This window comes from Ictalurus furcatus, chromosome 15, assembly GCF_023375685.1.
Source record: "Ictalurus furcatus strain D&B chromosome 15, Billie_1.0, whole genome shotgun sequence".
Taxonomy (NCBI): Eukaryota; Metazoa; Chordata; class Actinopteri; order Siluriformes; family Ictaluridae; genus Ictalurus; species Ictalurus furcatus.
The window spans coordinates 25834208-25849207 of record NC_071269.1 but is presented as its reverse complement, the minus strand read 5'-3'; the positions used below and the strand labels follow the sequence as shown (position 1 = coordinate 25849207).

General features: G+C 39.6%; 1 protein-coding gene across 1 annotated transcript in view; it reads right to left on the bottom strand.

The window, feature by feature from the left end:
• Window positions 1–5001: 5001 nt before the first annotated feature.
• Window positions 5002–15000, bottom strand: part of LOC128619236 (fibulin-2-like) — a 41575-nt gene continuing 31576 nt past the window's right edge. Inside the window, exons 12-17 of the mRNA XM_053643247.1 lie at window positions 12321–12449; window positions 11113–11238; window positions 10287–10403; window positions 8450–8578; window positions 7598–7721; window positions 5002–6978 (exon numbers count right to left, since the gene is read on the bottom strand). Of these exons, the coding sequence (XP_053499222.1) occupies window positions 6621–6978; window positions 7598–7721; window positions 8450–8578; window positions 10287–10403; window positions 11113–11238; window positions 12321–12449 (983 nt within the window). The 3' untranslated portion in view covers window positions 5002–6620. The remainder of the gene's footprint in view (window positions 6979–7597; window positions 7722–8449; window positions 8579–10286; window positions 10404–11112; window positions 11239–12320; window positions 12450–15000) is intronic.

Below are 15000 nucleotides of genomic sequence, written 5' to 3'. Positions count from 1 at the left end.
AAATCAATTGTGGTGAAAAAAATCACACGTGGGAAAAAAAGGAATCGTTTCAGAAAATCAGATGAAAAAATAAAACCTCACGATGTATTGCATTCAAGAATTGACAAAATAATTAAATCGTGGGGGGGGGATCACACGTGCAACGTGAATCATTTGGAAAAAATTACGCGTGTAAAACGTCTCACGTTGAAAAAAGTCAAATCATATGATAAAAATTTGAAAAAGAAAAATGAAGTGTCTAAAAAAAGCCCACGTGTGATTATTCACGTGCGAAGCAGTTGTGATTTAACGCAATCCGTCAGCGCTGATAATATTTAACCCAATCCAGTCACGTGACTCACGTGAAATCTCCTTATTTAACCTTTAATTTGTTTTCCCTCATATTTAACAAGGACGATCCAGAAAAATAAACCACATGGCACTCATCACGTCATCGTGTCTCACGTCTATAGACATCACTGACGTGGAAAAACACAAGTCACAATTACGAGATGCTTCTTCCTGAATCATGGCCTCTGTTCTTTCTCCTCTTCTCTTTATCACTGGGAGGAAAGTGAATAAAAGCCCTCACTTTTCAGAGCTTCTCTGAAGACGTCGCTCCGGGGTAAACACAAACAAACCCACGGCCTGAGTCCTGTACAAGGCAGAGATTTCTCTTCTTTTTTTTTTTGCTTTTTGTGAAGACTACACAGGATATTCCTGCAGAGCCTGGGGGAAAACAGAGGGGGGGGGGGTGGGGGGGGGTAAGAAAGGAGAAAAAGAAAGAAAAGAAGAAAGTGATAGTTAGACTGCGGTCACTAAGGTATGCAGACACCCGTGAAAGATCTGTGTACCTGTTGCATCTTGCAAAATTCACTTTATTAAACGTGACTTTCACCTCAAACGCTTATTCGGAGCTCGGCCTCTGCTCATTAACCCACTGAGTCACGAGAGAGCGGAGGGAGTTCATAACTCTGAGCGTTTTTACTCATAAAACATCAGGGTGTAATTTCAGCACACACTTCTACACTGTAATTTAGTCCTCGAGCACGTGAACGAAGAGCACGTGACTCCACCCATTACTAACGATGGACGGGGTACAGGGGTGCCAATATTTTGTAGAGCCAACAGGTGTGGGTTAGAATTGAAAATGTGGGACGTTCTGGCAAAATCTTATTCCGTTAAATGAACTGATTCATTAAATCTAAACTAAAATTAAATCTTACTTCCATATTTAAATATTTCCGGTGTTACTTATAATTAATATAATTACACTTTAATCAAATTTAAATGGGTGATTATTCTGTATATACATGCATTATTATCATTATATATTACTTTTATAACATATATGAATATATTGCTATATTATTATTATTATTATTGACATATTACGTATATTAATTATATTATTATTTATAATCATAAATGTATGTTAATAAAATTGCCTCCACTGCAACTGATGAGTTTTCTGTATGGATATATATATATATATTATAATTATATACCCGTGTTTATTTATTATAATATATTAACATATTATTATTTGTAGTATACAAATATACAAAAAATTGTAGTATATAAATTGTAATTATATGTTAATAAAAGTTTTTTTAAAAAAGGTAGAGCGTTAGGAGCAGAGACGGGGCGGAGTTAGGGTTTCAGATGGGGCGGGGTTAGAGGCGGAGTTGCTGTTTATATTTTTTATTTGAACTTTTCCTAAATTTGTTTTATTTTTCTTTAATGAAAGGGTTCTATGTAGAACTCTGTACTCGTCTAGGGGACATCACGTGGACACATGGACACTAACTTACTGCAAAGCATTGTGGGTTCTCATGAGTGCACTGGATAGTTACAACTTAGAAATTATTATCCAGTAAACTGGCATGTGAATGGGGATGTAAACTTTTGTGCATTTTAATATGCACAAAAGTTTACAAAAGTTTACAACGAACACGTGATTTTGTCGGTTTCGCTGAAAAAGTGTGTCATAGAAGTATATAGAAGGAAACAAGGGGGCACAAACTTTTGCACTCAAGCGTTGTATTACTTTATTATAACCTTATTAAGATCTGGCTCATTTCCAAAATAGAAGATTTTCCAATAAAATTGCAGAAAAAAACCCCCAAACATTTATACATAAAGTTTAATTAGAATAATTTATTTGGTATAAAAATAACTCACATTTGACGGTTTTCTGCTAAAATCATCCACTAACACTCGGAGTTGTATCAAATGAAATGAAAAGGTTTACATATTCAATAACAGGTTTATGAGTTCAAAGTGAAAGATCAAACTCACAATAATTTATGACTCACTGATGTCTATGATTCACTGATGACGATGATAAAGAAGAGGAAGAAGATGATGATGAAGATGATGATGATGAAAAAGATGATGAAGATGTTGATGTTGATGATGATGATGAGGATGATGATGAAGAAGAAGAAGATGATGATGAAGATGAAGATGATGAAAAAGATGTTGATGAAGATGTTGATGATGATGAAGAAGAAGTAGATGATGATGATGATGAAGATGTTGATGATGATGATCGGGATGATGATGATAAAGAAGACGATGATGATGAAGATGATGATGATGAAGACGATGATGATGATGATGAAGAAGACGATGGTGATGAAGATGATGATGAAGAAGACAATGATGATGATGAAGATGATGATGATGATGAAGATGATGATGAAGAAGACGATGATGGTGATGATGATGATGATGAAGAAGACGACGACGATGAAGATGATGATGATGATGATGAAGATGATGATGAAGAAGACGATGATGATGATGTTGATGATGATGTTGATGATGATGATGTTGATGAGGATGATGATGAAGACGATGATGATGATGAAGATGGTGATGTTGATGATGAGGATGATGATTATGATGATGATGAGGATGATGATGAAGAAGACAATGATGATGAAGATGATGATGAGGATGAAGTCGATGATGATGAAGAAGACGATGATGATGATGTTGATGAAGAAGAAGATGAGTCTTTATTGGTCACATATACAGTAGAGCAGAGTGAAATTCTTTTCTTCGCATACCCCAGCCTGTCAGGAAGTTGGGGTCAGAGTGCAGGGTCAGCCATGATACAGCGCCCCCTGGAGCAGAGAGGGTTAAGGGCCTTGCTTAGTGCCCAACAGTGGTAGCTTGGCAGTGCTGGGGCTTGAACCCCCAACCTTCCCATCAGTAACCCAGAGCCTTAACCGCTAAACCACCACTGCCCTTCATGATGATGATGATGAAGAAGAATTTGATGATGATGATGAAGATGAAGACTTTGATATTGATGATGATGATTGTGAAGAAGATGATGATGATGAAGATGAGATAATGATGATGAAGATGATGAGGATGACGATGAAGAAGAAGATGATGAGGATGATGATGAAGATTATGATGAAGAAGACGTTGATATTGATGATGATGATGATGGTGAAGAAGATGATGAAGAAGATGAGGATAATGATGATGAAGATGATGAAGATGATGAAGAAGAAGATGATGATGAAGACGACGATGATGATGAAGAAGACAATGATGATGATGATGATGATGATGATGAGGATAATGATGATGAAGATGATGAAGATAATGAAGAAGAAGATGATGAAGAAGAAGATGATGATGAAGATGCACATTTACTTCCCCAGATTTTGCTCCTGGTTTGGATTAGATCCTGTGAGATGAGGATTTAATCAAATATAGACGCCAAATTCAGACTAAATTCTAAAACCTGTCTCTGATGGAGACTCTGCAGTCGAGAAAATCATAAATCACTCGGACAGCGGCCGTTAAATCAGCAGTAAAGCTTTTCCCTCCGTTCACACACCGAGGCTCATTTCACCGCCATCTTTACATATTGCAACCAACAATCCTCTCGGGCAAATTCCTCTGCGGTCTCTCTCTCTCTCTCTCTCTCTCTCTCTCTCTCTCTCTCTCTCTCGCTTTGAGGCCGGAGCTCAAAGACACGCCTAATTTCTGAGAGGAAATGTTTGTGGTTAAGGAAATTAACCCGAATGGTTAGAGTCACTTTGACAGAGGTGCTGAGTGTGTAATTCAGCTCCAGTTATTCCTGCTGTATGATGTGCTTTTCACATCACATGTGATTACAGGCCGCAGCATGTGTCTTAGTGTGTAGTGGGATGGAAAATATGTGTTAATAAAAAATTTTCCCTCAAAAATAACCACACGGCAGTGCAGCTGAATTCATGTTCACAGCTGCTATAACGTAAGTAAGAACAGGAAGTAGTGTCATGAACATTTAACGTAACTATAAACGGGTAAAAAGTACGACATCTTTCTTTAATCGTTAACAATTGTGCTTGTTGGTATTTTGCCGCGGTATGAGCGTAAATAAAACACTTGGGGACGTCCTGTTATATAACAAATCCAGTTTTATAGCTGCTTTATATTATACGATCGTCATGAAGCTGAAAACGATCGAGATTTTATTTCTTTTGTTGTAATTCCGACCAAAACCTGAAACTTTATTTATTATGCTTCAGTGTCGATCGGCGAAAAACCCAAGTCTTTTAAAAGTTAAGCGACGGGCAACAAAAACCACACCAATGGAACCTTTTATACTTGTACCAGTTTCCTGGTGCCAAAACTTACTGTAGTTTTACGCTGTTAAAATAAATGTAAAAAAAAATCACGCTAACGGTCATTTTTAGAGCAGCAGTGTGCGATGTTTAGCGCCCTCTGCTGGCTGTGAAATGAAGTGCAATTGTAATAAACGCGTTGACAAACCTTCCGAGCTCCCAAGCTGACTCCGCCCCCTCTGCCGAAACTACATAAACCCTGTGAATGGGAGTTTTTAGGGGAAAAGAGGTGGGGTAAGAGTGACTACTACAGGAACAAAACTATTTTTCCTTTAAGAATTTGGGTTAGCTAATTAAATAATTCATTACGTGTGATAAGAAAATAGCAAGTCCATAAGTGAATATCACACACACACACACACACACACACACACACACACACACACACTGCATTACTTTAAAATGTTTATTTCTGTTTTAGTATTAAATGCAACAGAATTTTAAAAATACTGAAATACTTGAAAAGTTTATACATCCAGTTTACATTTAGACGAAAGTAAAAAAAGTTATCGCATTTATTTATTCCATAACACTTAGATGTGTACTGCTACATTTCCGGTAATTTATTCGAGCTGTCGTTTATCGAGGCTTTAAGTTAGGAGTAGAAAACAATATATAAGTGTAGAAGCTCGTTATAGCTCACACCACGGCGCTGCTGAGTTCTGGATCCTGATTGGTCGTCAGGTGGGGAGTAGTTCTCTATAACAGCGGCTCTGACAGTAGCGCAGGTTTATGTTAATGCACTCGTTCTGATACATTACCGTTTCTATAGCAACAGCTCACGCTCCACTGATAATAAACAGATTCAATAATGGTTGATACAGAGAGATATAGAGAGAGGGAATAGAGAGAGGGAATAGAGAGAGAGAATAGAGAGAGAGAATAAAGAGAGAGAATAGAGAGAGGGAATAGAGAGAGGGAATAAAGAGAGAGAATAGAGAGAGAGAATAGAGAGAGGGAATAGAGAGAGGGAATAGAGAGAGGGAATAAAGAGAGAGAATAGAGAGAGAATAAAGAGAGGGAATAGAGAGAGAATAGAGAGAGAATAGAGAGAGGGAATAGAGAGAGAGAATAGAGAGAGAGATGGTGAGGGAGCGAGTGTTTATAGCTGCTATACCGTAAGTGAGAACAGGAACTAGTTTGTTGGACGTTCCACAACATGAACTGTAACAAGAAACAGATCAAAAGTAAGCTGTGTTATTTTTTAAATAAATAAGACCCTTTCTGTGGTGTGAGCCGAACACATTACAGCAGCGAGTTGTGATTGTTGTGATGATGTGAGTTGGAAGCGTCACCGCAGTATGAAGGTTGTAGGGGGTGTACTGTCATTCAGAAGGTTGGAATTATGCAAATTAGGTTTCACAGCCGTACTTATGAGGCTCGCAGTTTTGATTACACATTTATGTAATCACTTTCAACAAAAAAAAACCCTTTAGCTCCGCCCTCTCCGGTCTTCGCAGTGATACACTTGGCCCTGCCCACTTAATCGGTGATAATGTGCGATTTGTGAACGCAGCGTGAACGGTGTAATTGCATAAATTGCCAATCGTAATGGCGTCCTGAACATTTTTAATGACGTACTGCACGTGTGAATGTGTACAGTAGCTGTAATATACTCGAGGTAACTTAATTCACGAAATTTGACTGAATTTGCAATTCAAAAACGATCATTTGCATACGGTTTCTTCTAACAGAACAATCAGTGTGCTTTATAACATAAAGGATCAAATGTTAATGCAGTGTCCTGAAACTCAATTTCTTGAAAAACGGATGTAGTTTATGCACAGGTGAACTTCACTAAGGGACTATTTGTGAGTTTATAACTTCAGTATAGTTTAAATTTAACGTTTTATGTGTTTTAACAGACCTAATAACAACCTAATAACAATATAATCAGTGTTTTGAGGTTTATAGTAATAATAATAATAATGAACACAGTGTAAATCATGGACGATTGATGTGAATTGTGAATGTCGGGAGTGTAAGCGGAGGACAAGTCCGGCGTCAGACGACGTTAGCCGTGATGAAGATGTAGATCCGGGCGAGGAAGGTGGTGAAGGTGCCCTGCCTCCACAGCTTCATTTCCACGTCGAGCAGGAAGTCACGTGGATGCGGGAGCTGGCGCTGCAGGTAGATGGCGCCGGTGTACGCGTTCAGCTTCCTGGGGCTGAAGTAGCCGTCCTCGTTGCCGCTGCTGATGCTGATGATGACGTTGTCGCCGGTGTAGGCGGGAGACGGACCCATGCGGAAGATGAGCGCCGGGACGATGATGTTAATCTGGAAGCTGAGCTGGTAGTAGGTGATTCTCACCGGCGAGTTCTGGCACGCCACGAAGTTCGAGCAGCTGATTCGCTCACACCGTCTGCAGGGAGAAAGCACAGAATATTTCATATAGCGCAGGTATTAGCTAGTCAATGTAGCTAGTTAACGTTTTATTTGTTTTCCCCCGCTCGTAAACTGTCGCTAAACCGTAAAAATCATGAAAATGTACACTAGAAACTACAGGTCATAGTGTATAAAATATCCCAGCTGCTGGACATCACACATTTATGCTGTATTTTGATAAAACAGCTGTTAAATAAGTTGTTAAGTAATAACCGAGTAGTGATAAGGCATAAAAGAGTGTGTGTAGTGCCGTTATAGGAAAACAATCCAGGTGTTTTTATTCCTCCTACACCACAGCTATTTGCCGACAGTTCCAATCTTTTATTGATTAAAGAAGGACACGTTGTACTTTTTAAGCATTGAAAGTTACATGAAACGTAGTGGAATGTCAGGGAAACGAGTTAGTTCCTGTTGTCACTTACGTTATCGCAGCTCTAAACACTCATTAATGAGACGGGAAAAAAAAAAAATCGCAGCTTGACGCCTCCGTCCTGAAGATGTCTGAAAACAGCTATTTACACTGTCCTCTGTGGTGTTGATTAACAGGAAGTGAGGGAGGTGGTGTGTGTGTGTGTGTGTGTGTGTGTGTTTCTTACGTGTCAGAAGCTCGGCGGTAGTTGGTTGGACAGCTGAAGGACAGACAGCGAAATCCGCCGTGAATGTTGTAGCATGTTTCCTTTGCTGTACAGTTATGAGCTCCGACTGCGCACTCGTCTATGTCTGAGACACACCAACAAACTCGATATTAAAACGAGACTCACAACGAGTCTAACCAGGTTAGACCTGATTCAGTTCAGCATGGTTCAGGTTAGACCTGATTCAGTTCAGCATGGTTCAGGTTAGACCTGATTCAGTTCAGCATGGTTCAGGTTAGACCTGATTCAGTTCAGCATTGTTCAGGTTAGACCTGATTCAGTTCAGCATGGTTCAGGTTAGACCTGATTCAGTTCAGTCAGTCTTAGTTTAGACCTGATTCAGTTCAGCATGGTGCAGTTTAGCAATGAGTCTGTTCAGTCTGATTTAGTTTAGTCTGATTCAGTTTAGACCTGATTCAGTCAAGTGTGATTCAGTCTAGACATGATTCAGTCCAGCATGATTCAGTTTAGACCTGATTCAGATCAGTTGGATTCAGTTTAGACCTGATTCAGTTCAGCATGGTTCAGTTTAGCAATGAGTCAGTTCAGTCTGATTTAGTTTAGTCTGACTCAATTTAGAAAATAAGTCAGCTTAGTCTGATTCAGTTTAGACCTAATTAAGTCCAACATGACTCAGTTTAGACCTGATTCAGTCCAGTTTGATTCAGTTTAGTCCTGATTCAATCCAGCGTGATTCAGTTTAGACCTGATTCAGTCCAGAATGATTCAGTTTAGACCTGAATCAGCTGAGCCTGAATATGAGGAATTAATCACAGGCTGAACACATTCTATATTCTATAAAGAATCTCGGACCGTGACAGGAGCGTCGGTTCGGAGCCATGCTGTATCCGTGTTCAGGACAGGCACAGTCGTAACTTCCTGGGACGTTCACACACTTGTAGGCACAGAGATGACCGATGCTCTGAGAACATTCATCAGTATCTGTACAGCAGAAATGTGGAGGGAAACTACAATCAGAAAATTACAGCACATCATTTATCTTGATTCTATGTGTGGGTCCAATTGGAGCTAATACATAAGGGCAAAAATTTGCAGACCCCTAACAAATGTCATTTATACCAACAAGACATTTAAGATAACAGATCTTTATTTCTTTGGAAACAATAATGGTAAAATAAAGTATTATGTTTTAATGTTGATAGTGGGAAAAACAATAAATATTGGTTTAAAACTCTAAAACCATGTTTGTCCGCATCTTATCCACACAAGTCAGTTTAGATCTGATTCATTTGTTCATGATACAGTTTGATCTGGTTGGGTTCAACATGATTCAGTTTAGACTTGATTCAATTCAGCCTGATTCAGCTTAGACATAATTTGGTTCACCTTGATTAAGTATAGACTTGATTCAGTTTAGACTTGATTCGGTTCATCCTGATTCAGTTTAGACTTGATTCAGTTCAGCCTGATTCATTTTAGACTTGATTTAGTTCACTCCGATTCATTTTAGACTTGATTTAGTTCACCCCGATTCAGTTTAGACTTGATTTGGTTCATCCTGATCCAGTTTGGACTTGATTCAGTTTAGACTTGATTCAGTTCAGCCTGATTCAGTTTAGACTTGATTTGATTCACCCTGATTCAGTTTAGACTTGATTCGACACAGCTTGACTCAGTTTAGACGTGATTCAGTTCAGCCTGATTCAGTCTAACCTGATTCAGTTTAGACTTGATTAGTTTAGAGTTGATTTGGGTCACCCTGATTCAGTTTAGACTTGCTTCAGTTCAGCCTGATTCAGTTTAACCTGATTCAGTTTAGACTTGATTAGGTTCACCCTGATTCAGTTTAGACTTGATTCAGTTCAGCCTGATTCAGTTTTGACTTGATTCGGTTCACCCTGATTCAGTTTAACCTGATTCAGTTTAGACTTGATTAGGTTCACCCTGATTCAGTTTAGAATTGATTCAGTTCAGCCTGATTCAGTTTAGACTCGATTCAGTTAAGATTTGATTCAGTTCACCCTGATTCAGTTTAGACTTGAATCATTTCAGCCTGACTCAGTTTAGACTTGATTCGGTTCACCCTGATTCAGTTGAACCTGATTCAGTTTAGACTTGATTAGGTTCACCCTGATTCAGTTTAGAATTGATTCAGTTAAGATTTGATTCAGTTCAGCCTGATTCAGTTTAGATTTGATTTGGTTCACCCTGATTCAGTTAGGACTTGAATCATTTCAGCCTGACTCAGTTTAGACTTGATTCGGTTCACCCTGATTCAGTTGAACCTGATTCAGTTTAGACTTGATTAGGTTCACCCTGATTCAGTTTAGACTCAATTCAGTTAAGATTTGATTCAGTTCAGCCTGATTCAGTTTAGATTTGATTCGGTTCACCCTGATTCAGTTAGGACTTGATTCATTTCAGCCTGACTCAGTTTAGACTTGATTCGGTTCACCCTGTTTCAATTTGAACTTGATTCAGTTCAGTTCAGTTTCAGGACACAAACATTTGCACTCGACGATATGGAATTATTAACGTGTAACATACAGTATACTCACTTAAACATATTTCTGTAGTTATTATAGTTAAAATATTAGGACTAATATATGCTAATATACGTGACTAAATATATAAGCCGTAAGGTTCGTAAATATGGTGATTCATGGGAAAAGTGTGGCGTGTGTGTTACCTTCACAGGTGTGTGCGTCCTCACGCAGGTAGTAGCCCTGTCTGCAGTAACACTGGTACGAGCCGTAGATGTTCACACACTCGTGACTACACGGACTGCTCAAACACTCATTCACATCTGCATCATGACACACACCCGTTCAGGAAGCGTTAACAGAATTCCAGGATGCAGAATCAACAGTGTCCATCATCCATGTTCATATATTACATATTACAGCAAAAATTCAATTACCGTTCCTCCTATGCTCATTCCCTGTGATGCTAACTTATCGGAGCTATCAGCATTGTGCGTGTTTCTCCATTATTTTATTTCATTCACTGCAATCTAACATCTGCTAGCAATCCTGACTAGCAATTTTGATAGTTAGCCTAATATTACCTAGCTTGCCAGTGCTTGGTTGTTATTAGCTAATATCAGCCAGTGTGTTTGAGATCTTGGCAAGCTATTAAAGCCAGATCACTGCCTGCACACTGTAACCATGACAACACTCTTAGCATTGCTAGCTAGTATGGCCTAACTGACTAGCCTAGCTTGTTCTCTCTTATTAGTAATGCAGATGATATGAAGACTGGTGTAATTTTGGAGGTTGTTTGTCTTCTCTGTAGCTTCGGAGGCAGAAATATTTGTTTTATTCGCACGCTTCCAGAGCTGTGACCTGATTGGTCAGGGAAAAAAAAACATGACCTCACTCTGTGCTTTTTTGAAAAGTTGACATGCCACTATTCCAATTTTCTCTCTAAAAAAACAAACAAAAAGTGCTAGACTTTATCACGGTGGCGTTTCCCCCCTGTTTCCCGGCACACATCGTCTCCTTATCAGCTTGTACCTTCACAGCTCTTGCCATCGCTGGATAAAGTGAATCCTGAAGTGCAGGAGCACCGATACGAGCCAGGAGTGTTCTCACACGTCTGAGCACACAGCCTACCCGAGTAACGCCAGCATTCATTCACATCTACAGCGGGAGAAAGAAGAAAGAAGAGAGAGAGAGACGGACGAGATGTTATTCAGGCTAGTCTAAACACTGAGCCGAGGCCTGACGCTGAGCCACAACAGTGTGAATCAGCACCTGAGATAAGACTGAATAAATGCCTGTGGTTCTGCTCCTGATAACAATGTAAACACACACATGAAGCATGACATCACCTGAGGAACACGACGAAAACATGAACAATCATGTAGAATTATATTAAAGTCTAAAAATGTCTGAGGAACGTCTCTACACCTTCCCCCTCACTGTAAACACCAGGATTTATGAATATACATTAATATGCAAATTTCGAAACACCCCCATTTCCTCCTGCCATGTCTAATAGCCTAATATCACTAATGCTAACTAACCTACGTATCTAGCTTACGTTAGTCACAGGTGGGATTTCAGAATAGACAAATCTTCAAACCAGTAGTGGTACCGTAACAACTAAAAGTTATCTACGTAGCTAGATTAGCACCCACATTCTCACATTAACACATCGTCATCCTCAAATGATTTCATTTACTGACATAATCTGAGCTTGTACGCGGCTCTGCCTCCAAATCGGTTCAGTCTAGATATAGCATAATATATCTTTTTGTTTGTAATTTTTTGTCAGCTAGCTGAAGAGACAGCGTAAATATAGCGTAAAGCATAAGACACGGGACTTATAGAATGTAATGAAATTTACAGTAGTAGCAAACTCACCCTGGCTACATAAATGATTTGAATACATTACTGCACCACGACTAGCTAGCTAGTTAGCATTAATGTTAGCCTCTTATTCTAGCTAATGAGGGCAACTGAGGGCTAGCTTTGTTAGCAGAAATGCACACTGCTAACAATGCGGGTTTGTATCAATAACATACTGAGTGGCGTGTCAGATATGATGTCTATGCTAAGATAGGCTATGCTAATGGTTTTATTTGCTGTTTCCATCCACAGTAGCACATTCATATTTTAAAAATCAACCAAATATTTTACGGAAAACTATGAAGAGTTGTTTCCTGTCTGAGACTTGAGCTTGACTATGTGTGCTCTTATGGCACGTTAGCGTGTCTCACCTACACACATCCTCCTGTACGTGTCGTACTGGTAGCCTGGATGGCAGTCACAGCGGTATGTTCCGGGGAGATTATGACAAATCTGACCTTCTCCGCAACGATGGACTCCGGTTTCACACTCGTCAGTATCTGCACACGACGGGCAGGAGATCAACAGCGTGAACAGTTTTTACAGAATTTTTGAAATAATTAAATGAATCATTTCATTTCATTTCCACACCAGGTACTCTCAAGGCTAAATATAGTTTATGTTAATCTAAAGCTATGTTAATCTGGCTAACAATGACCGCACTGTACGTGAATTCTAGCATGGTCATGCTACTTTTATTATCTTTTTATTAGTAGTTTCTGGTCGAACGATGGCACAGTAACAAAAATAGTTGGCGCTGTCAAAATTTTACATTCACACACCCAACATACAGTACTGAACAAAAGTTTGAACACCCCCCGCTCACTGAATGGCTAATATATGGATAATAATGAAGACATATAGTCTATGAATTCACACATAAGGGACTATGCAGATTAAGAACAACGTTCTAAAGACATTTTTTCTGAAACGAAAGTCTTTGGGAACAAAGATTTATAAAGATTTATACAAAGACAGCAAATGCGTATAAGAGATAAATTTGACATTACTATTGTTGTGCTTCGTCACCGATAAGGTAAGGTAAGGTAGATAACGTATGTTTCACTCTGTCGGGTGTCTCTTCGAGATTCACGACTCTCAAGAACAATCTGCACATGCACAAACCTCATTTAAATGTCTTAAAAGTCTGGAAGATTACAGATATTGATCTAATCGCATTTAGAAGCTTCTGATTGGCCGAGTGTCATAATTAGGAGTTAATTGGGTTAATTGTATACATGTGGCTGTATTTAGAGACTTTTTGCCCTTGATACTATGGGAAAATTCAAGCAACTCAACCAAGACCTCAGAAAATGTCCAGTTCCTCCTTAGGAGCAATTTCTAAACCACTGAAGGTACCACAAGCATCTGTACAAACACCTGTATCCAAAAAGGCCTTGGGAGCAGACAAACACTGCATCGTTCAGGAAAGAGAACTATGGATGAAGGAATTTGGTCCAAAAGATTAAACTGAGCCCGAAGACACTGGTGAAGGAGCTGGAGATACAGTTCCACTTGAAAGTTTGTGTACCCTTTACGACTTACTGTATTAGTGCGTAAATTTGACCTCAAATTCCTGAAAGTCCTAAAACTAGATAAAGAGAGTCCAATTGTTCAAATGACACGAAAACATTATAGTTTTTACATTTGTTTAATCTGTCTCACAGTGGGTGGGTGGAGGATAAACTCTGTAGAAATGGTTTTGTAACCTTCTCCAGCCTGGCGAGCATCAATAGCTCTTTTTCTGAGGTCCTCTGGAAGCTCGTTTGATCGAGGCATGCTTCCATAAACCTGTGTGGTGAAGACCCGAGTTTATGTTCTTGAAACATGGGAATGCTGCTAAACTCACACCTGATTCACATCCGCTTGACTGAAACACCTGACTTCAATTGCACCTTTAAATGAACTCATACTCCTACAGGTTGGCACGCTTTTAGTCAGTACTTTATGCTAGCTCCCTCTGCCAAGATAACAGCTCTGAGTCTTCTCCTATAACGCCTGATGAGGTTGGAGAATACATGGCGAGAGATCTGAGAGCGTTCCTCCATACAGAATCTCTCCAGATCCTTCACATTTCGAGGTCCACGCTGGTGGACTCTCCTCTTCAGTTCACCCCACAGGTTTTCTATGGGGTTCAGGTCAGGGGACTGGGATGGTCATGGCAGGACCTTGATTTTGTGGTCAGTAAACCGTTTCTGTGGTGATTTTGATGATGTTTTGGATCATCGTCCTGCTGGAAGATCCAACCACGGCCCATTTGAATCTTTCTGGCAGAGGCAGTCAGGTGTTCATTTAATATCTGTTGATATTTGATAGAGTCCATGATGCCATGTATCCTAACAAAATGTCCAGGTCCTCTGGCAGAAAAACAGCCCAAAACATTAAAGATCCACCTCCATATTTAACCGTGGACATGAGGGACTTTTCCATATGGCTACCTCTCTGTGTGCTCCAAAACCACCTCTGGTGTTTATTACCAAAAAGCTCTATTCTGGTTTCATCTGGACCATAGAACCCAATCCCATTTGAAGTTCCAGTAGTGTCTGCACACTGAAGACGCTCGAGTTTGTTTTTGGATGAGAGTAGAGGCTTTTTTCTTCAAACCCTTCCAAACAGCTTGTGGTGATGTAGGTGACTTCAGATTGTAGTTTTGGAGACTTTCTGACCCCAAGACACGACTAACATCTGCAGCTCTCCAGCTGTGATCCTTGGAGATGTTTTATCCACTCGACCCGTCCTCTTCACAGTGCGTTGAGACGATATAGACACACGTCCAATTCCAGGTCGATTCATAACATTTCCAGTGGACTGGAACTTCTTAATTATTGCCCTGATGGTGGAAATGGCCATTTTCAATGCTTGTGCTATTTTCTTACAGCCACGCCCCACTGTGTGAAGCTCAACAACCTTTTGCCGCACATCACAGCTATATTCCTCACTCTTACCTATCGTTATGAATGACTAAGGGAATTTGGCCTGTGTGTTACCTCATATTTATACCCCTGTGAAACAGGAAGTCAGGGTTGAACAATTTCCTGTTCCTAGTCTAAA